At 42.6% G+C, this 23,902-nt stretch overlaps 1 protein-coding gene across 1 annotated transcript; it reads left to right on the forward strand.

Annotated features, from left to right (window-relative positions):
• LOC138947764 (beta-1,3-galactosyltransferase 5-like) lies at positions 1-23,324 on the forward strand. The gene is made up of 3 exons (XM_070319326.1): positions 1-413; positions 20,821-21,080; positions 22,436-23,324. Exons 1-3 carry the CDS (start codon positions 266-268, stop codon positions 23,141-23,143), a joined length of 1,116 nt encoding a protein of 371 aa, XP_070175427.1. The 5' UTR covers positions 1-265; the 3' UTR covers positions 23,144-23,324.
• The last annotated feature ends 578 nt before the right edge of the window (positions 23,325-23,902 follow it).

The following is a 23,902-nucleotide window of genomic DNA, read 5'->3' on the forward strand; positions in this document are numbered from 1 at the left end:
ACTTGTCTGCGCGCGGTGGGAAACAGAGCTGACGCTATGCCGGTTCAAAACACGACGACTAGGCCCTTGTCATGGCTTTAAACCGACAAAACCAGGTGCTACCGTACACCACCGACGAGGCAATCCACCAAATTTTAATAATCAACAGAGCCAATGAAGAGTGATATCAACTTGTAGTTCTCATTTACTTGTGTTTACATCTGATACCCCGACGTGATTCCATTACAGTCGCGACCTGCAGCGAGTGAGGGACCCTACAGTGGCAATGAAAACCAGGACATGCTTCAGACTGGCTGTAGTCTTCTTCACCTTCTCTTCCTTCCTTTTGATTCTTCTGTCATCCAACGCCACCGATCACTTTGACAACGGAATCCAGTATTTGGACTTCAGCCACTATTTCCTCCGTAGACCAGGTAAATGGAAAGAACCAGAATGATTGTTTTCAAAAATGTTCAGCGGTGATTTAAACAAAAAGAAAGAAGAAAAAAGTTGGTTTACCGAACGATTAACTGTACACATGTAAATTAACGAAATGTTTACCTTACACAGATTCGTTCTTTCTTGTTTCTTTTATGCTTGATTTTGAAATGTTAGCAGTCTTTTTGGGTATGGGTTAGGTAAGGGTTTTGTTTCGGATATTTACAGCAGTGTTTTATGGATATTTTGTTTTTGTTGTCTGAACCGATTTGTTCTCTTCTTCCTTCTTAATAGCAAAAACGAAATGTTTTCTTCATGTAGTGTGTGTGTGTGTGTGTGTGTGTGTGTGTGTGTGTGTGTGTGTGTGTGTGTGTGTGTGTGTGTGTGTGTGTGTGTGTGTGTGTGTTTGTATTCAAGCGTATGTACACTGTGGTTAGGACACCGATTATGGCTTTTCCTAAAACACCTATCCCTTTGTTATCAAGTTTAGTATCAGTGTACTTCTTTTTGTGGCTTTGCCCTCTGGAGTCAAGAACCAGAAGTTTGTCTTACAGGTCTGTCGTTTTTCTTATCTCATTATTTTCTCGGCCAAAATAAGTAGAGAGTGCATGACAACCTCTCTGTGCTTTAGGAAAACAGACAAACGTGAGGATGCTTGATCAGCGTCTTCTGGGTAATTACCGTAAACAAAACAAGTCGCGTAAGGCGAAAATACAATATTTAGTCAAGTAGCTGTCGAACTCACAGAATGAAACTGAACGCAATGCCATTTTTCAGCAAGACCGTATACTCGTAGCATCGTCAGTCCACCGCTCATGGCAAAGGCAGTGAAATTGACAAGAAGAGCGGGGTAGTAGTTGCGCTAAGAAGGATAGCACGCTTTTCTGTACCTCTCTTTGTTTAAACTTTCTGAGCGTGTTTTTAATCCAAACATATCATATCTATATGTTTTTGTAATCAGGAACCGACAAGGAATAAGATGAAAGTGTTTTTAAATTGATTTCGAAAATGTAATTTTGATAATAATTTTTATATTTTTAATTTTCAGAGCTTGTTTTTAATCCGAATATAACATATTTATATTTTTTTGGAATCAGCAAATGATGGAGACTAAGATAAACGTAAATTTGGATCGTTTTATAAAAATTTTTTTTTTTTACAATTTTCAGATTTTTAATGACCTAAGTCATTAATTATTTTTTAAGCCACCAAGCTGAAATGCAATACCGAAGTCCGGGCTTTGTCGAAGATTACTTGACCAAAATTTCAACCAATTTGGTTGAAAAATGAGGGCGGGACAGTGCCGCCTCAACTTTCACGAAAAGCCGGATATGACGTCATCAAAGACATTTATCAAAAAAATGAAAAAAAGGTTCGGGGATTTCATACCCAGGAACTCTCACGTCAAATTTCATAAAGATCGGTCCAGTAGTTTAGTCTGAATCGCTCTACGCACACACACACAAACACACACAGACACACACACACACGCACATACACCACGACCCTCGTTTCGATTCCCCCTCGATGTTAAAATATTTAGTCAAAACTTGACTAAATATAAAAACGAACGAACGAACGAACGAACGAACGAACAAAAACAAACAAAGAAAGAAAAAAAACCAGAGTGCAACCTATACACCTCCGAATATACGGGGGAATACTGAACGCTTCTATTTTTCCGATTTGTTAACAAAACCCACGCACACACTCGAAAGGAAACAAGTCGCGTAAGGCGAAAATACAATATTTAGTCAAGTAGCTGCCATTTTTCAGCAAGAGCGTATACTCGTAGCATCGTCAGTCCACCGCTCATGGCAAAGGCAGTGAAATTGACAAGAAGAGCGGGGTAGTAGTTGCGCTAAGAAGGATAGCACGCTTTTCTGTACCTCTCTTTGTTTTAACTTTCTGAGCGTGTTTTTAATCCAAACATATCATATCTATATGTTTTTGGAATCAGGAACCAACAAGGAATAAGGTGAAAGTGTTTTTAAATTGATTTGGACAATTTAATTTTGATAATAATTTTTATATATTTAATTTTCAGAGCTTGTTTTTAATCCGAATATAACATATTTATATGTTTTTGGAATCAGCAAATGATGGAGAATAAGGTAAACGTAAATTTGGATCGTTTTATAAATTTTTATTTTTTTTTACAATTTTCAGATTTTTAATGACCAAAGTCATTAATTAATTTTTAAGCCACCAAGCTGAAATGCAAATACCGAAGTCCGAACTTCGTCGAAGATTACTTGACCAAAATTTCAACCAATTTGGTTGAAAAATGAGGGCGTGACAGTGCCGCCTCAACTTTCACGAAAAGCCGGATATGACGTCATCAAAGACATTTATCAAAAAACTGAAGAAAACGTTCGGGGATTTCATACCCAGGAACTCTCATGTCAAATTTCATAAACATCGGTCTAGTAGTTTAGTCTGAATCGCTCTACACACACACACACACACGCACACACACACGCACGCACATACACCACGACCCTCGTTTCGATTCCCCCTCGATGTTAAAATATTTAGTCAAAACTTGACTAAATATAAAAAGAAGAAAATCGTGGACTCTTTCTCTCACTCTCTCTCACTCTCTCCCACTCTCTCCCCCGCTCTCGTGGCTCTAAGAACACCTAAGGTAGGTATAACGAACTGGTTTTTGTTTCAAATTCTTCATGCATTGATTGTTTTTCATCTGCACTCTAAAACAATCTTTTTGAAGTTGACATTCATTCAAATAAAGAGGAATTATGGCAGCTGTTTTTTTGTGTTGATTTGTTTAAAAACAGAGGTAGTGCACCAGGAAAACAGTGTTCGCTTAAAACAGGGGACACGCCTTTTTTCTAGAAAAAATACGCACACTTCATGAATGAAACAGGCATGGGAATTGTCCGCGAAATCGCGGATTTCCGCGAAAAAGAAATTACGTTTCAGCGAAAATAAAAAATTGTCCGCGGCATAAAAAAGGTAAATTAAATTATATGTATACTATTGTCTCTCTATCCATTATTTGCTTAAGGCTGGAGGACACTTTTGAAAATACGTTGGAGTAGCCCCCCTTTTCGGATATAGAACGCTTTGTGTGTCGTAATAGGTAATCCACACATTAGCCATATCCATATGCCAATAATGAAATAAACATTAGGAAATGGCATAAGTTTACTAATATCGACATTTTCTATCAGTGCAACTAAAAACAATCGTTAGAACTTGCATTTACGACATGTCGTGCATGAGAACGTGTCAGTAAAACAAGCACTGTCTTGTTGGGTGACTGAATGACCCCTACTTCAAGCTATAACAGACGACAGGTAATTGAAAGCAGTTTGCGAATACTCACAACAAACTGCTGATGTAAAAGTGTGTTAATCCCTGCTCTGGATGAAAGACATCGAACTGATAACAACGTGGCAGCATTCACGCGCAGAGAGTTTTTTTTTCAGATTATCACTTCTACATTTTATTGCTCAGATCAATGCACGTACTTGGGGCAGATCTGAATTTCACACTGGAAGATGACAAAGGGGTCTTCTGAGTTGAGAACCACATGTTCTTTGCCGACATGAATCACGGACAAGATGCAGATTGTGTTAAAGAGATGTTTGCAAATTATCGCATCTACATTTTATTGCTCAGATCGGGAGCATCTCGTTACTCCCCCGTATCGTTACTAACTTGTTTATTTTATTTTATTTACATGAAACTGCAAAGTACCTGTGTTTTGAGTTCTATATTTTGAGTTCTATCATTTCTTTTTCTCAGCAACCCTGAGCTTACATAAACAAATGACAGTTTAAAACTGTCATGTCGCTTTTTATATTTAGTCAAGTTTTGACTAAATATTTTAACGTAGACGAGGGTCGTGGTGTATGTGTGTGTGTCTGTCTGTCTGTGTGTGTAGAACCTGTTCACCAAGTTTGGTGACGATCGGTCCGTTCATTCTTGAGATCTATATGCGAACACAAACACACAAACACATCGACCGAATCCTATACACACCCCTATACCGGGGGTGTAATGATGCGTTTAGACTGTATAGTGATTACGTATTAGCGCATTTGTCGATCAGGCCTAGGCCCTTTTGAGATGAATCCTGTTCCAAGTTTTAACCGCACAGGTGTTTGACAGTTCTCGTTACGTCGAATCAGGCAACAACAATGTAATCTTGGTGTTCAGCTAGGCAAGTGCGATCTATGTTGACCCTTGTTGTTTATTAACAGCTGATGCAAACTCACGAAAAAACCGGTAACTATGTTATATAGAGAGAGAGACAGACAAAGAGAGAGAGAGAGAGAACTCAGAACTTTATTACATGCGGAGAGAGAGAGAGAGAGACAGAGACAGAGACAGAGACAGAGACAGAGACAGAGACAGAGAAACAGTCAGAAGTCAGAATGTTTATTCGCGTAAACACAGGGTCCATTGCGAAAGGGTACGTCGAGAAATGGACTTTGATGTGTGATTTTTATTTTTTTTCTATATTTTTAGCTGCATTATTTTAGTCATTCATGAGTGGGTGGGTGGAGGGGATGGGCTAGTTCTAACTATGCATTAGATTATAAAATTGTATTCTGTGTAGACCCTTCCACCAGCATCTTAGACCACTCTTTGTACCTTTTCTTTTAATAGATGATTGTCATTTGTTTTACCTCATGTCTGCCCTGCGTGTGATGGTGTGATCGTGACTGCTGTAGTGTGGGCGTGTGTGTGTTGGTGTGTATGTCAGTGAATGTGTGGGCGTGTGTGTGTGTGTGTCAGTGTGTGTGTGGGTGTGTGTGTGTGCGTGATTTTACCAACACTACGCTAAATTCCTTGTGCTTTAAATGTTTTTTTAATGTCACTTGGCTCAATAAATACTGTATTCTGTATTCTGTATTCTGTATTCTGAGGTAGGAAAAACACCCCCGTTGGGCAGGGAGCGTAAGACCTTTTTTTGCACGACTGTGTTACTGTTAACTAGTGCATAGCGAAAGCTGGTGTTGATAACGACAAGACTTCCACTCCACATAGCGAACTGGTCGTAAAGCAGTCAAAAGAAATGGACACCCCTTGTGTGTGTGTGTGTGTGTGTGGGTGTATATGGGTGTGTGTGTGTGTGTGTGTGTATGTGTGTGTGTGTGTGTGTGTGTGTGTGTGTGTTTGTTTGTTTGTTTGTTTGTTTGTTTGTTTGTTTGTGTGTTTGCGTGCGCACACACACACACACACATACACACACGCATTCGCACACAAACACACACACACACACACACACACACACACACACACACACACACACACACTACTTGGAACACGTCTGCTTCATCGATGCAATCGTTAGCAAGTACATATATGTAGTTACGACATCGGAAGTCTTCCCGACACGGGACATGACACCAAGTTTACGTGTTGTCACGTGGACGACACAAGATGAAAGGAAGCATTTTATATTCACAGAATCAAGATGTTTTTGTTACTTCCTACATTCGTTGCGAAAATACAGCTTACCCGTTACGATAAAATCTAGCACTGATTACAAAGAGAGTTGGAGTTCTGATTCAGTGTGAAGCACCTGCTGTTCTATGACTTCAACTTAAATGTGTGTGTTACATTCACCGTTCTCGGCACGGTTGGCCTAGTGGTAATTAAGGCGTCCGCCCCGTGATCGGGAGGTTGTGGGTTCGAACCCCGGCCGGGTCATACCTAAGACTGACTTTAAAATTGGCAATCTAGTGGCTGCTCTGCCTGGCGTCTGGCATTATGGGGTTAGTGCTAGGACTGGTTGGTCCGGTGTCAGGATAATGTGACTGGGTGAGACATGAAGCCTGTGCTGCGACTTCTGTCTTGTGTGTGGCGCACGTTATATGTCAAAGCAGCACCGCCCTGATATGGCCCTTCGTGGTCGGCTGGGCGTTAACCTTTGCCGGATGCCGCTTTTGACTACACACTCCCGACGATGCGGGTTTGTCTGAACCCATACATTTGAAAGAGGGTTTTTACCGTTTATTCCTCTAACGACGATGCGGGTTTGTCTGAACCCATACATTTGAAAGAGGGTTTTTACCGTTTATTTCTCTAACGACGGGGTGGGTTCAGGGAAACCCACAGCGCTACTTCAGTGGTTGCATCGAGTTTCTCCCTTCACCGACCTCTTGCAGGGGAGGGAGAGGGGGAGGGAAAGGGGAGGGAGAGACTGAGAGAGACTGAGAGACTAAGAAAGAGAGAGAGAGAGAGAGAGACTAAGAAAGAGAGAGAGACTAAGAAAGAGAGAGAGAGAGACTAAGAAAGAGAGAGAGAGAGAGACTAAGAAAGAGAGAGAGAGAGAGAGACTAAGAAAGAGAGAAAGAGACTAAGAAAGAGAGAGAGACTAAGAAAGAGAGAGAGAGAGACTAAGAAAGAGAGAGAGACTAAGAAAGAGAGAGAGAGACTAAGAAAGAGAGAGAGACTAAGAAAGAGAGAGAGACTAAGAAAGAGAGAGAGAGAGACTAAGAAAGAGAGAGAGAGACTAAGAAAGATAGAGAGAGAGAGAGACAAAGAGAGAGAGAGAGACTAAGAAAGAGAGAGAGAGACTAAGAAAGAGAGAGAGACTAAGAAAGAGAGAGAGAGACTAAGAAAGAGAGAGAGAGAGAGACTAAGAAAGAGAGAGAGAGAGACTAAGAAAGATAGAGAGAGAGAGAGACAAATAAAGAGAGAGACTAAGAAAGAGAGAGAGAGACTAAGAAAGAGAGAGAGAGACTAAGAAAGAGAGAGAGAGACTAAGAAAGAGAGAGACTAAGAAAGAGAGAGAGAGAGACTAAGAAAGAGAGAGAGAGACTAAGAAAGAGAGAGAGACTAAGAAAGAGAGAGAGAGAGAGACAAAGAAAGAGAGAGAGAGACTAAGAAAGAGAGAGAGAGAGACTAAGAAAGAGAGAGAGAGAGAGACTAAGAAAGAGAGAGAGAGAGAGACTAAGAAAGAGAGAGAGAGAGACTAAGAAAGAGAGAGAGAGAGACTAAGAAAGAGAGAGAGAGAGACTAAGAAAGAGAGAGAGAAAGAGAGACTAAGAAAGAGAGAGAGACTAAGAGAGAGAGAGACTAAGAAAAAGAGAGAGACTAAGAAAGAGAGACAGAGAGAGACTAAGAAAGAGAGAGAGACTAAGAAAGAGAGAGAGAGAGAGACAAAAAAAGAGAGAGAGAGACTAAGAAAGAGAGAGAGAGACTAAGAAAGAGAGAGAGAGAGACTAAGAAAGAGAGAGAGAGAGAGACTAAGAAAGAGAGAGAGAGCGAGACTAAGAAAGAGAGAGAGAGAAAAAGAGACTAAGAAAGAGAGAGAGAGAGAGACTAAGAAAGAGAGAGAGAAAGAGAGACTAAGAAAGAGAGAGAGACTAAGAGAGAGAGAGACTAAGAAAGAGAGAGAGACTAAGAAAGAGAGAGAGACTAAGAAAGAGAGAGAGACTAAGAAAGAGAGAGAGAGAGAGACTAAGAAAGAGAGAGAGAGAGACTAAGAAAGATAGAGAGAGAGAGAGACAAATAAAGAGAGAGAGAGAGACTAAGAAAGAGAGAGAGAGACTAAGAAAGAGAGAGAGACTAAGAAAGAGAGAGAGAGACTAAGAAAGAGAGAGAGAGAGACTAAGATAGAGAGAGAGAGAGACTAAGAAAGATAGAGAGAGAGAGAGACAAATAAAGATAGAGACTAAGAAAGAGAGAGAGAGACTAAGAAAGAGAGAGAGAGACTAAGAAAGAGAGACTAAGAAAGAGACTAAGACTAAGAAAGAGAGAGACTAAGAAAGAGAGAGAGAGAGAGACTAAGAAAGAGAGAGAGAGAGACTAAGAAAGAGAGAGAGACTAAGAAAGAGAGAGAGAGACTAAGAAAGAGAGAGAGAGAGAGACTAAGAAAGAGAGAGAGAGAGACTAAGAAAGATAGAGAGAGAGAGAGACAAATAAAGATAGAGACTAAGAAAGAGAGAGAGAGACTAAGAAAGAGAGAGAGAGACTAAGAAAGAGAGAGACTAAGAAAGAGAGAGAGAGAGACTAAGAAAGAGAGAGAGAGACTAAGAGAGAGACTGAGAAAGAGAGAGGGAGAGAGACTAAGAAAGAGAGAGAGAGAGACTAAGAAAGAAAGAGAGAGAGAGACTAAGAAAGAGAGAGAGAGAGACTAAGAAAGAGAGAGAGAGAGAGAGACTAAGAAAGAGAGAGAGAGAGAGACTAAGAAAGAGAGAGAGAGAGACTAAGAAAGAGAGAGAGAGAGAGACTAAGAAAGAGAGAGAGAGAGACTAAGAAAGAGAGAGAGAAAGAGAGACTAAGAAAGAGAGAGAGACTAAGAGAGAGAGAGACAAAGAAAGAGAGAGAGACTAAGAAAGAGAGAGAGAGAGAGACTAAGAAAGAGAGAGAGACTAAGAAAGAGAGAGAGAGAGAGACAAAGAAAGAGAGAGAGAGACAAAGAAAGAGAGAGAGAGACTAAGAAAGAGAGAGAGAGAGACTAAGAAAGAGATAGAGAGAGACTAAGAAAGAGAGAGAGAGAGACTAAGAAAGAGAGAGAGAGACTAAGAAAGAGAGAGAGAGAGACTAAGAAAGAGAGAGAGAAAGAGAGACTAAGAAAGAGAGAGAGACTAAGAGAGAGAGAGACTAAGAAAGAGAGAGAGAGACTAAGAAAGAGAGAGAGACTAAGAAAGAGAGAGAGACTAACAAAGAGAGAGAGAGAGAGACTAAGAAAGAGAAAGAGAGAGAGACTAAGAAAGATAGAGAGAGAGAGAGACAAATAAAGAGAGAGAGAGAGACTAAGAAAGAGAGATACTAAGAAAGAGAGAGAGACTAAGAAAGAGAGAGAGAGACTAAGAAAGAGAGAGAGAGAGAGACTAAGAAAGAGAGAGAGAGAGACTAAGAAAGAGAGAGAGAGAGAGAGACAAATAAAGATAGAGACTAAGAAAGAGAGAGAGAGACTAAGAAAGAGAGAGAGAGACTAAGAAAGAGAGAGACTAAGAAAGAGAGAGACTAAGAAAGAGAGAGACTAAAAAAAAGAGAGAGAGAGACTAAGAAAGAGAGAGAGAGAGACAAAGAAAGAGAGAGAGAGAGACTAAGAAAGAGAGAGAGAGAGAGACTAAGAAAGAGAGAGAGAGAGAGACTAAGAAAGAGAGAGAGAGAGACTAAGAAAGAGAGAGAGAGAGACTAAGAAAGAGAGAGAGAGAGACTAAGAAAGAGAGAGAGAGAGAGACTAAGAAAGAGAAAGAGAAAGAGAGACTAAGAAAGAGAGAGAGACTAAGAGAGAGAGAGACTAAGAAAGAGAGAGAGAGACTAAGAGAGAGAGAGAGACTAAGAAAGAGAGAGAGACTAAGAAAGAGAGAGAGAGAGAGACTAAGAAAGAGAGAGAGAGAGACTAAGAAAGATAGAGAGAGAGAGACAAATAAAGAGAGAGAGAGAGACTAAGAAAGAGAGAGAGAGACTAAGAAAGAGAGAGAGACTAAGAAAGAGAGAGAGAGACTAAGAAAGAGAGAGAGAGAGACTAAGAAAGAGAGAGAGAGAGACTAATAAAGATAGAGAGAGAGAGAGAGACCAAATAAAGATAGAGACTAAGAAAGAGAGAGAGAGACTAAGAAAGAGAGAGAGAGACTAAGAAAGAGAGAGACTAAGAAAGAGAGAGACTAAGAGAGAGAGACTAAGAAAGAGAGAGAGAGACTAAGAAAGAGAGAGAGAGAGACAAAGAAAGAGAGAGAGAGACTAAGAAAGAGAGAGAGAGAGACTAAGAAAGAGAGAAAGAGAGTGAGACTAAGAAAGAGAGAGAGAGAGACTAAGAAAGAGAGAGAGAGAGATTAAGAAAGAGAGAGAGAGAGAGACTAAGAAAGAGAGAGAGAGAGAGACTAAGAAAGAGAGAGAGAAAGAGAGACTAAGAAAGAGAGAGAGACTAAGAGAGAGAGAGACTAAGAAAGAGAGAGAGAGAGACTAAGAGAGAGAGAGAGAGACAAAGAAAGAAAGAGACTAAGAAAGAGAGAGAGAGAGACTAAGAAAGAGAGAGACTAAGAAAGAGAGAGAGAGACTAAGAAAGAGAGATAGAGACTAAGAAAGAGAGAGAGAGACTAAGAGAGAGAGAGAGAGATTAAGAAAGAGAGAGAGAGACTAAGAAAGAGAGAGAGAGACTAAGAAAGAGAGAAAGAGAGAGAGACTAAGAGAGAGAGAGAGACTAAGAAAGAGAGAGAGAGAGAGACTAAGAAAGAAAGAGAGACTAAGAGAGAGAGACTAAGAAAGAGAGAGAGAGACTAAGAGAGAGAGAGAGAGACTAAGAAAGAGAGAGACTAAGAAAGAGAGAAAGAGACTAAGAAAGAGAGAGAGAGAGACTAAGAAAGAGAGAGAGAGAGAGACTAAGAAAGAGAGAGAGAGAGACTAAGAAAGAGAGAGAGAGACTAAGAAAGAGAGAGAGAGAGAGACTAAGAAAGAGAGAGAGAGACTAAGAAAGAGAGAGAGAGAGACTAAGAAAGAGAGACAGAGAGAGAGACTAAGAGAGAGAGACAGAGAGAGAGAGACTAAGAGAGAGAGACAGAGAGAGAGAGACAGAGAGAGAGAGACAGAGACAGACAGTCAGATAGACAGACAGTCAGATAGACGGATAGACAGATAGACGGATAGACAGACAGACAGACAGAGGAACTGACAACAGACATACAGACAGAGAGATACGGACAGACAGACAGAGAGACAGACAGTCTCTTGGAGACAAACAGGCTGACAGACACTGTTCCGCCGCTTTGGTAATTATGGGTGTAGCAGAACCCACGCCGTCGGCAGAGGGATAGTTACAATCACTACTACTCTTTAAAAGTATGGGTTTGTGTGAACCCGCGCCATCGGTAGTGTGTATGTAAATTATCATAATCAATTAATTTTAATGTTTTGTCATGTACACACTAAAAATTTGCAGACAGAGAGCAAATTAGGTGTGTGAGAGATACTTAAAATTTCAAAACGATACCTTTAATGGTTCCAGAGTTACAATGATTTTAGTGTGTCTCTGGGTACAGGTGAACCCAGGAAGCACGGCAAAGGTTAAGCAAACAAACAAACAAACAAAATTCACCGTTCTCAGTTTCATCGCTGAAATCAAGCCTCAATCTTTCCCAAAACCAGAAGCTGACACACTTATTCTTATTTCTATTATTGTTTCGAACCAGCTCTTATCAGGTTTGTTTTTGATTGTTGGAATAAGCGAGTGCTTAATGAGGGTTTAATGTTTGCATATAATACTCATGGCAACCTGGTGTGACGTCATACGCATGACGTTTTTCAAAACAATAGAGTGCGTTCTGGCTATTAAAAGTCTGACCAATTAAACACAATATCTTTTCTCATCAAAAAAAGCTTAAAAATGCTTTATCCCAAGGCATTTTGTGGGAACTTGTGTTTAAACACGTCACTTGTTTTAGGGGGGTAGGGTGGCGTATAAAGGTAACGTAAAAATATACGCCTTCAGTGTACAAACCAAGACATTTCCTTAAAAGCCAGGTTATTTCTTCAAATGTTGGTACAACTTTTGGGCATTTTCAACAGTTGATTTGGGCCTCATATAAGTAGACGCTAGGAGTAATGGAAAAAAAATTAGACGGAATCTAGGAAAAATGTAATCCAATTTCAGAAAGAACACCATCAGTGTAACAAATTACTTGTTAAAACCTAAGGTCATTGTGTGTGCTTCCGTTCTGGCTCTCTAGTTGCTAGCATGCACTCGGATGTTTGGTTTAATTTATGAAATAATACAAGTAGGCAGAAACTGAATTTCAACCTGTGTTGTATCAGTAAAAATGAAATGTCTAAAATCGCCACCTTAGAATCGAGTTTATTTTCACATTTTTTTTACTTTAAAAAGGACACATCTTATTCTGTGCATATTTTAGTCGGGGTTCACTGAGGCAGAAATTTGCTGGATGATTGGACAAAGACGTCGCAGCGGGTGAGCGGACAAACGAAAACGACATGAGACGGCCACACAAAGGGGACCTGCGATTTATTGCTCGGCTGAGGAAAAAACGGGCCCGTACGCCTGATGGCGGTTTTAATTAGAAAGGGGGGGGGGGGGGGCCGATCCACGCTCTCACATTATGACAGATCCGTGCCTGTCTGTCTGTTTGTTTGTCTGTTGCCCGTCCCGCGACAACCTTTTCTGCAAGGAGTTAGAGCGTACTCTCTGCTACTTTTCCTACCGTTGGCAAAATGATGTGGCTTAAAAGTGAATAAAGATAGTTTTGGAAACTAGCTTCCAACAAGCTGTGAGTTTCAAAATGAATTCCTCGTTCACCACCTAGACGTCCACAACCTTCGCATTGTTTGCAATGGCATGTCGTATGCCATTCAGTTTCGCGCACACCATGTTTGTACCATGGATGTTTGCTTTGCAATTGACTGGTATGTCAATACTTTTCTGCTGCCTCGCGTAAAACATTGGACACATCTGTGGTGGTTGACACGATTGCTCACACGAGAAGGAAGCAGTGCCATATAGACTCACCACATCATTAGGTTGGGGTAATCCTTCTTCGCTTCCTTTGCTCGTTTCTCTGTATACTTGCAAGCCAGCCCAGTTTCGCCAGCCTAGGAAACGCGCCTCACATCCAGAAGTTTACCTAACCTTGTCAAGAGTATTCGTCAGCCCCCCAAACAGAATCTGCTACACATTACACGCCAATTACCGGGCTGAATGGCCGACACGATGCACAGAACCGGGCGTTTTCGTCAATCAAATGCTATATTCTTGGTGGGGATTTCATTCACATGGGGGCGGGGGGGGGGGGGGGGGGGGGGGGGAGAAGATCCTGGGTCCTTCTCCCCTTACCGAAGAAATTCATCTTTTTTCTTAAGAAGAGACCAAAACTCCCCTCTCAAAAGCTAAATTTCATCTAATCTCCCGCCTGGTCAGATTCTGTATCCCTACATACATTTGGGAAGCCCCTCCAAAGATCTTCCAGGCTACGTAGTCTTGAAGATCTTTGCCCTCCCTCTCTTACACTAGGTCCAGACCGGCACGGTTGGCCTAGTGGTAAGGCGTCCGCCCCGTGATCGGGAGGTCGTGCGTTCGAACTCCGGCATACCTAAGACTTTAAAATTGGCAATCTAGTGGCTGCTCCGCCTGGCGTCTGGCATTATGGGGTTAGTGCTAGGACTGGTTGGTCCGGTGTCAGAATAATGTGACTGGGTGAGACATGAAGCATGTGCTGCGACTTTTGTCTTGTGTGTGGCGCACGTTATATGTCAAAGCAGCACCGCCCTGATATGGCCCTTCGTGGTCGGCTGGGCGTTAAGCAAACAAACAAACAAACAAAACTAGGTCCAGCCCACCATCGCCACCACCCCATCTCCATACACCCTACCCCAAGGAAATTGGCAACTGCAGACTCTTTTTGCAGATCTGTGGGTTTTTTTCCCTCAGAAACATGTATTCCCTGAGCTGCACAGAGTCCAGCAAGAATTCCTCTAGAGGTTGTCAAAGGCATCGAGTTTGTTCTGCTTTTTTTAGCATTTAAAAAAAAAAATAAAAGCGGGTTTTCTTTCCCATTACATATGTCGTCTTTTCAATTTTCTCACCAACATAAGTAGCTTCAAATATAGTTGACCTAAATACAGCATGGTTGTGTGAGTTTTTGACCGGTTCATCATTAGAAGTCAAGCCAGAAAGAAGAAAGATTTGCCGCGGCATAGCCTCAAGTGACGTCATCATATTCATTGACCCAGTCTCGACAAAATATCACGCGATACCATGGATGGACGGAGCTGTAACTTATATACTGTTCAAAAAAAGAAACGCATAGTTGCTACTTGCCAAATTTGTTTTATTTTTCGAAAAAATTAACAGAAAATCCACAGTCAACTTTATGTGCAGACCCAGAGACGGAAGCCATGTCCCACCCCCGTGTCATCACAATGGCACGTAAAAGACCTTGGTCATTCTGCCATAAGTGCAGGTGGCTGAATACACCTAAACACGCAGACACTTGGGTAGCGCGACTCCGTTGCTGCTAGCTTTCCACTGGGAGGAAGCGACCCGAATTTCCCAGCGATGGGACAATAAAGTAATGAAAATGAAATGAAATGAAAATGAAATGAAATATTTAGATTATTTGTTTGAAATTTGGTATGGACACAGTTGAATGCACACACAGTTCATTTGCATCTTCAAATCAATCAGTCAATCAATACGATTGGGTGCCGAGGCTGTCAAGTCAGTAGGGGGTGTGACTCCCTTGAGCAGCAACAACTGCCCGGCACCTTCTGGGCATGGACTGGATCAGATGCCGGATATCTTGCTGTGGGATGGTGTCCCACTCCTCCTGAAGTGCCTGCAATAGATCGCGGTGATTTGCCGGCACTTCTTCTCGCCTGCGCACACGTCTGTCCAATTCATCCCAGAGGTGTTCTATCGGGTTCATGTCTGGCGACATGGATGGCCAGGGAAGCACCTGGACATGGTGGTCGGTGAGGAACTGGGTGGTGAGTCGTGCTGTGTGCGGGCGAGCGTTGTCCTGCTGGAATATGGCATCCTGGTCAGCCAGAAGAGGAAGGGCGTGTGGGCGCAGAATTTCCTCCACGTATCGCTGGGCAGTTATGCGCCCTTGGACGTGCACCAGGGTGCTCCTTCCAGCGGTATTGATCGCCCCCCACACCATGACGCCTCCACCACCATGAACGGGTGCCTCATCCACACAGTTGGGCGCGTAACGTTCGTTTACTCTCCGGTAGACCCTCCTCCGACCATCATGTCGCTGGAGCAGGAAGTAGGACTCGTCGCTGAACCACACGTGTCTCCAGTGATTCCGGACGGTCCAGCGAAGGTGCTGGTTGCCCCACTGCACTCGGTTCTGGCGATGGCGGCGGGTAAGGACAGCTCCTCTGTGAGGTCTGCGAGCTCTCAAACCAGCTTCATGCAGGCGGTTCCGCACGGTCTGGTCCGATAATTGGTGTGGCCCGGGGAGAGCCTGGACAGAAGATGAGGCCGACAGGAACACGGGGGATAACCGGTCAAAGGCCGAACAGAAGCCGAAGGCCGCTCATGACACGTGTGAAGGCAAGTTTTGTCTGTTTTCTAGGTATTGTTTGATTTATGTCGGGATTTAAGGTAAGCTACTGATTCAGCGATGACTAAATTTGTTTCTCGATGCATAAAAAGTCAGGGAGCGATTGATATTTGCCCGTAAATAGCCTTCAAAGCTGAAAATGTCCGCGATCGAGCACCGGAAATGGCTGTTCGATGGGTTTTGCAAGTAGAAATATGCTTTATTTCACCAAATCAGCTCGTATTTGGTGTGGATACGGGATTCTAGAGGACGAAGGAGTCATAAGATGTGCAAAGAAGTGCTATTTGGGAGTAGAATAAATCTTCCGAGACAGTAGACAAGAGAAGGTCATATTTGAGAGAAGCGCGTAGGCCGATTGTCTTTCCGACAAGCGAATGATACAGCAGATTAATCATTCGTTTTGACCAGAAACCTAGTCTCTAGTTTTTATGAATGAGTTTTTTAATTAAAACAATCACGAGAACTCTCTCGCTTAGCCTAATGGCTGTTCGATGGGTTTCGCAAGTAGAAATGTGCTTTATTTCACCAAATCAGCTCGTATTTGACATCGGTTTGGTATATAAATATGTATTTTCTAATCCTACCGCGAACTGGATAGCAGACGCGGCACGACTGTTGCACCACACTTTGAAGTAATCCCACACTTTAAGTAAATTACTTCAAAGTGTGGGGATGTGCCCCACACTTTGAAGTAAACCCATTTTTTACTTCAATGTGTGGGGGGATCTTCCCACACTTTGAAGTAAACTCAGTTTTTACTTCAAATTGTGGGGGGATCTTCCCACACTTTGAAGTAACTTACTTCAAAGCGTGGGACTTTTGCACCGCCTGTTTGAGCCTGATGATTTTGTCAAAAAAAATGGCAAAGTCTTTTGGATGAGTGAACAGAAAAAGTGAGCGAGCCAAGAAACATAATGATGTTTGTTATCAGGCTTTAAGCAATGTCCCATTGTTGAGTGTGACGAAAACTCGTGGTGACGATTTTAAAACATGTTGGGTCACGCATGGTCCAATCTTACATGGTCCAATCTTACATGGTCCAACCTTACATGGTCCAATCTTACATGGTCCAATCTTACATGGTCCAACCTTACATGGTCCAATCTTACATGGTCCAACCTTGCATGGTCCAACCTTGCATGGTCCAACCTTACATGGTCCAACCTTACATGGTCCAATCTTACATGGTCCAACCTTACATGGTCCAACCTTACATGGTCCAATATTACATGGTCCAACCTTACATGGTCCAACCTTACATGGTCCAATCTTACATGGTCCAACCTTACATGGTCCAACCTTACATGGTCCAATCTTACATGGTCCAACCTTGCATGGTCCAACCTTACATGGTCTAACCTTACATGGTCCAATCTTACATGGTCCAACCTTACATGGTCCAACCTTACATGGTCCAATATTACATGGTCCAACCTTACATGGTCCAACCTTACATGGTCCAATCTTACATGGTCCAACCTTACATGGTCCAACCTTACATGGTCCAATCTTACATGGTCCAATATTACATGGTCCTACCTTACATGGTCCAACCTTACATGGTCCAACCTTACATGATCCAATCTTGCATGGTCCAATCTTACATGGTCCAATCTTACATGGTCCAATCTTACATGGTCCAACCTTACATGGTCCAACCTTACATGGTCCAATCTTACATGGTCCAACCTTGCATGGTCCAACCTTGCATGGTCCAACCTTACATGGTCCAACCTTACATGGTCCAATCTTACATGGTCCAACCTTACATGGTCCAACCTTACATGGTCCAATATTACATGGTCCAACCTTACATGGTCCAACCTTACATGGTCCAATCTTACATGGTCCAACCTTACATGGTCCAACCTTACATGGTCCAATCTTACATGGTCCAACCTTGCATGGTCCAACCTTGCATGGTCCAACCTTACATGGTCCAACCTTACATGGTCCAATCTTACATGGTCCAACCTTACATGGTCCAACCTTACATGGTCCAATATTACATGGTCCAACCTTACATGGTCCAACCTTACATGGTCCAATCTTACATGGTCCAACCTTACATGGTCCAACCTTACATGGTCCAATCTTACATGGTCCAATCTTACATGTCCAACCTTACATGGTCCAATCTTACATGGTCCAATCTTACATGGTCCAATATTACATGGTCCTACCTTACATGGTCCAACCTTACATGGTCCAACCTTACATGATCCAATCTTGCATGGTCCAATCTTACATGGTCCAATCTTACATGGTCCAATCTTACATGGTCCAATAATATATATATGGATCATGTAAGATTGGACCATGTAAGGTTGGACCATGTAAGGTTGGACCATGTAAGGTTGGACCATGTAAGGTTGGACCATGCGTGACCCAACATGTTTTAAAATCGTCACCACGAGTTTTCGTCACACTCAACAATGGGACATTGCTTAAAGCCTGATAACAAACATCACTATGTTTCTTGGCTCGCTCACTTTTTCTGTTCACTCATCCAAAAGACTTTGCCATTTTTTTTGACAAAATCATCAGGCTCAAACAGGCGATGCAAAAGTCCCACGCTTTGAAGTAAGTTACTTCAAAGTGTGGGAAGATCCCCCCACAATTTGAAGTAAAAACTGAGTTTACTTCAAAGTGTGGGAAGATCCCCCCACACTTTGAAGTAAAAAATGGGTTTACTTCAAAGTGTGGGGCACATCCCCACACTTTGAAGTAATTTACTTCAAAGTGTGGGATTACTTCAAAGTGTGGTGCAACAGTCGTGCCGCGTCTGCTATCCAGTTCGCGGTAGGATTAGAATATATATGCATATATATGCATATATATATACCAAACCGATGTCAAATACGAGCTGATTTGGTGAAATAAAGCACATTTCTACTTGCGAAACCCATCGAACAGCCATTAGGCTAAGCGAGAGAGTTCTCGTGATTGTTTTAATCAAAAAACTCATTCATAAAAACTAGAGACTAGGTTTCTGGTCAAAACGAATGATTAATCTGCTGTATCATTCGCTTGTCGGAAAGACAATCGGCCTACGCGCTTCTCTCAAATATGACCTTCTCTTGTCTACTGTCTCGGAAGATTTATTCTACTCCCAAATAGCACTTCTTTGCACATCTTATGACTCCTTCGTCCTCTAGAATCCCGTACCCACACCAAATACGAGCTGATTTGGTGAAATAAAGCACATTTCTACTTGCAAAACCCATCGAACAGCCATTTCCGGTGCTCGATCGCGGACATTTTCAGCTTTGAAGGCTATTTACGGGCAAATATCAATCGCTCCCTGACTTTTTATGCATCGAGAAACAAATTTAGTCATCGCTGAATCAGTAGCTTACCTTAAATCCCGACATAAATCAAACAATACCTAGAAAACAGACAAAACTTGCCTTCACACGTGTCATGAGCGGCCTTCGGCTTCTGTTCGGCATTTGACCGGTTATCCCCCGTGAGGAAACGATTCCGGAGGTGGCGGAGCCGTATGAAGCGGTCGTGAGCAGCAGTTGTCGCCCTTGGTCTTCCCGCTCGTGGCAAGTCAGCAACGGAGCCAGTGGCTTGAAACCTGACCCACAGTCTACTGATGGTGCTCTGGGACACGTGGAAGTGCCTGGCGATTGCACTTTGACTTTGGCCTGCTTGTAAACGACCCAATGCAATTTGGCGGTCTTCTCTGCTCAATCGGGCCATCTTTCGTCGCTGAATTGTCGTCTGATTTCTTTGTGGCGAACAATCCGCTTTTATGGGTTTTGGAAGACATTGTGAGAGCTCAATAATCCCCGAGTTTCACGAGATTACACTCAAGCATGACGAGTGGTCATGCCAAATGAGCAATTTTGACATTGTAGCCACTGATAACGCATGCGTCACGTGCAGAGCTCACTTGTGGCAATGGACGAAAGGTCGACGACCAGATAAACATTTTCTGCAGTTTGGTGGATATCCTTGTAGCCATATAACTAAATTAACCAAATATTACAAGCTATGCGTTTCTTTTTTTGAACAGTATAATAATAATACTACTACTAATAATAATAATGGACATTTGCTATAGCGCATAATCATGTATATGCTCAATGCGCTTTACAATAACTAGAATTAACATAACTAATGATAAAACCATACACAATGAACAAGACCCACAATCTACATAACATAGCATACTCAGCATACTCCATGCAAGCAAACACAAAAGCTTAACACACTCCAAGCACGCAAGACCAAGCAAACAGGGTAAAGACAAAACAAAGTCATGCACATGTAAGAAATGATTAAATACACGTGTAATGAATATGTTATGCACGCGTAAGAAATGATTAAATACACGTGTAATAAATAATTCATACACGTGTAAGAAATGATTAAATACACGTGTAATAAATATGTCATGCACGTGTGAGAAATGATTAAATACACGTGTAATAAATATTTCATGCACGTGTAAGAAATGATTAAATACACGTGTAATAAATATTTTATGCACGTGTAAGAAATGATGAAATACACGTGTAAGAAATATTCCATGCACGTGTAAGAAATAATTAAATACACGTGTAATAAATATTTTATGCACGTGTAAGAAATGATTAAATACACGTGTAAACCGGTAAACCGAAAATAAATGTAATTGTAATTCAATCAAGTTTGCGTTTTAATGAAACAGATCATTTAGACTTTACAAAAGCCTATAATCCGATAATCCGTCGGGCTTCAATTACCTTTGGTCGGGCGTCAATTCCCGATGAAGACCTCGAAGTTTCAAATGGAAGCATGTTAATGTGTAATTATCCGCACAGTCAATACACCAGTTAACAGTTTTGGCACCTACATGGTACAAAGAAGGAAAACTCACGTGATACCCAAAGCGATTCTGGTTGGACGAGAAATTTCGACGAGCAACCGCTGCATCGTCTGTTCAACGTGATGGAAGCAATTGAACGGGACGGTGTGTTTTCCTCTACGTTATAACAAAAACCTCACGTTACATCCAAATTAGCGATGGCGTCAACATGCTGTGTTATTGGTTGCAGTAATGGGAGTAACCGACTTAAAAAATGGTGGTCAGAAGATTGCAAAATTCATTACGTGCCTCGACGGTCGTTAGTGTGTGGCCTGGGCCGATAAAGATGAAACAAAAAAGCTGGTCTGTCAACAAGCCACCAAACATCTTATAATGTCAAAGCAGCACCGCCCTGATATGGCCCTTCGTGGTCGGCTGGGCGTTAAGCAAACAAACAAACAAAAAACTCATACAGACCCGACGGAGGTGTTTCCGAAAATCGTCTATTGGTGGACTGTTGACTATTTGATTTTGAGTGTAAATTTGGGACACTGTTCTTGAAGTTGACCAGGTTTTTGTTTTTTGTTTTTTCAGTATCATGGCAACCCAAAAGCACCAACATTCAGAAGGTGATCCACTACCTCAACTTGACTCAAGACAAAGCCTCTCATTACCTCCCTTTAACGCTCGACGGCCCGCTGCTGCTTAGCAACGACTCGCTGTGCCTGACGGAAGACGGAAGCCCAGTAGACATTCTCTTCTTTGTGCATACGGCCCCAGCACACGTCGATCGGCGTCAGAAGTTGCGCGAAACTTTTATGGAATCCAAGTATTTCCTAGCCTTGCACTTCACGGTCAGTCTTTACAAGATGTGTACATAACTACTGTGGTAGCTAATGTGTTTGCCGCTTTTTGGTGGACGAGTTTTTGAACCACTCCCCATACGGGTGCAATAATCTTACAGTGTTTAGAACTTTGGCTTTCCGTTTGGAAGGTTCGGGGGTTCGAATCACAGCTGAGTCTGATGGAATAAGGTTGAAGATTGCTCCAATCTCCCAGGTCAACTTATTTGCAGACCTGCTAGTGCCGTATCACCCTTCGTGTGTACATGCTAGCACAAGCCAAAGATGCACTCGGAAGATCATGACACCCACGTCAGAGTTCGGTGGGTTGTAGAAATACCCAACATGCATCAACCAAAAACGGTGTATGATTGCTCAAATATATGGTGGAAGAATCGGCCATGTACATACTTTTTGGATACATTATTTTTGTTTTAAAGCGAAGCTTTTTGTTAATGGAGGGGGGGGGGGGGGGCGATGAATTCTTTCTGTTTTATGAAGAAAATCAAGCTGTTTGTTGCATACAGTAGGGGCAGAAATTGTATTGCCTTTTAACACTTTAACTCGTTTTAACATAAAAGCCTCAGCACATACATTTTCAGCCAAATGCATTTGCGTAGTTTATTTCTTTGGACAGGTAGTATAGATCATATGTCCTCCTCCTCCTCCCCCTTCTCATCCCCCTTCTCATCATCATCATCATCATCATCATCATCATCATCATCATCATCACCCATCATTCATCATCATTCATCATCATCATCACCCCATCATTCATCATTCATCATCATTCATTCATCATTCATCATCATTCATCATCATTCATCATCATTCATCATCATTCATCATCATCATTCATTCATCATCATTCACCATTCCATCATTCCATCATTCTCCACCATTCTTCATCATTCTTCATCATTCTTCATCATCCATCATCCTTCATCATCCTTCATCATCCTTCATCATTCTTCATCATCCTTCATCATCCTTCATCATCATCATTTTCCATCCCCAACTGAAGCCTCAGTTATGTCACTACGAATCCTTCTGTATCATGTATTATCGGCATGAACATTTCTCAAGTCGATTACAGCATAGCGTTCGTGGGATACCCCCAGCTTCGCTGGGATAATAACAATATAATAACAATCATCGTCGACATAGACAACATCGGCATCATCATCATCACCATCACCATCACCGTCGTATCATCATCCCTCTTCTCCTCCTTCACGTCCTTCTTTTCACAAAGAACCTCGGCCAAACGCATTTGTCCAGGATGTTATTTTTATTTTTATGACGAGCGGCATAAATGACTGTGTATAAACACTGACAACACTAATAGTGAATACGGTGTGTGGCAGGTCCGGCGAGTGTTCCTGCTGGGACGGGTGGAGAACGCCACCGAGCAGCTGGCGCTAGAGGAGGAACACAGACACCACGGGGACCTGGTCCAGGGCGACTTCCTCGACTCATACCGCAACCTCTCCCACAAGGGCGTCATGGGCTTCGGCTGGGTCACGCGCTACTGCGCACGCGTTCGCCTGGTGGTCAAGCTAGACGACGACGTGTTCTTCGACACGTTCAAGCTGATCCACCGCTACTGGCCGCAGGTGGTGGACAAGCGGCGCGCCATCTTCTGCAGCGTGTGGAAGAACAACACCATGCCTGTCATGCGCGATGGCAAGTGGACCGTGTCGGGCCGGCTGTTCGGCGCGAAGAAGGTGTTCCCTTACGACTACTGCAGCGGGCTGACGGTGATGATCACCGGGGACCTCGTGCCCTTCCTGTTCAGTGCCGCTCGCTTCACGCCCGTCTTCTGGATTGACGACATCTATCTCTTTGGCATCCTGCCCGTCATCGCTGCGAACGTCACCTTCTATGACGTTGGCTACGGCAATGGCGTCATGGACCTGCAGTGGGAGAGAGGCCTGACGTGCATCAAGGAAAAGGGACACAACTGCCCTCTCCTTGCGGCCGCTGCTAGGGGGGAGCAGCTGGACGCCATGTGGAATCAGAGTCTGACAATGCACGCTGAAAATCACTGGCGAAACCCTTCCGTGCGTGTATAGTGTTACCGGTGTCACGAACTGAAAACTCTGCCTAAACAATCCTTCTCATTGCGGTCAATGCGCATGCGCTAACATGCGCTAACATGGGGAGATTAATCAGGTCGTGAACAACCTAACCCTAACTCTAACCCTAACCCTTACCCTAACCCTAACCCTAATCATAACCCTAATCCTAACCCTAACCCTGTCGCGATATAACCTTCGTGGTTGAAAACGACGTTAAACACCAAATAAAGAAAAACCCTAATCATAACCCATGGTTCGTTCGGTCAAAATGTCGCATTTTTTAAGTCCAAGATTGGCGCATGCGCATTGACCGCAATGAGAAGGATTGTTCAGCAGAGGTTTCAGTTCTGTTCGTGACACCGGTCGTGTTGGTTGGGGTGTTGTCGGTGATAATACAGTGATGATGTTATTGATGTTGCTGTGCGTGACTGTATTTAATTGGCTTTGTATCACAAAAGCTTCCTGGCGACATTTAGTGTTTAATGTTGTCTCAGATGTTGCCATTGATATTCGCTGGTCATCACACGTGTTTCGTGCCATACTTGAATTTTGCATCTGCCATCCAGCTGTGGGTGTGTGTGATCCTATTCTGCACTACCCCTACAATATCGGAGAGTTATAACTTGTCCCTGTACTATGTAGGTCCTGTTTAGACTTGCAAATAGATGTGTGGTTGCAAGCCTTAATCGAAGGGTTGAAACTGCATTTTTCATGCGCCCCAGGAGCGTTTGCGGCTCTTTTATTCGTTAGATC

The sequence above is a fragment of the Littorina saxatilis genome, linkage group LG14 (genome assembly GCF_037325665.1).
Source record: "Littorina saxatilis isolate snail1 linkage group LG14, US_GU_Lsax_2.0, whole genome shotgun sequence".
Taxonomy (NCBI): Eukaryota; Metazoa; Mollusca; class Gastropoda; order Littorinimorpha; family Littorinidae; genus Littorina; species Littorina saxatilis.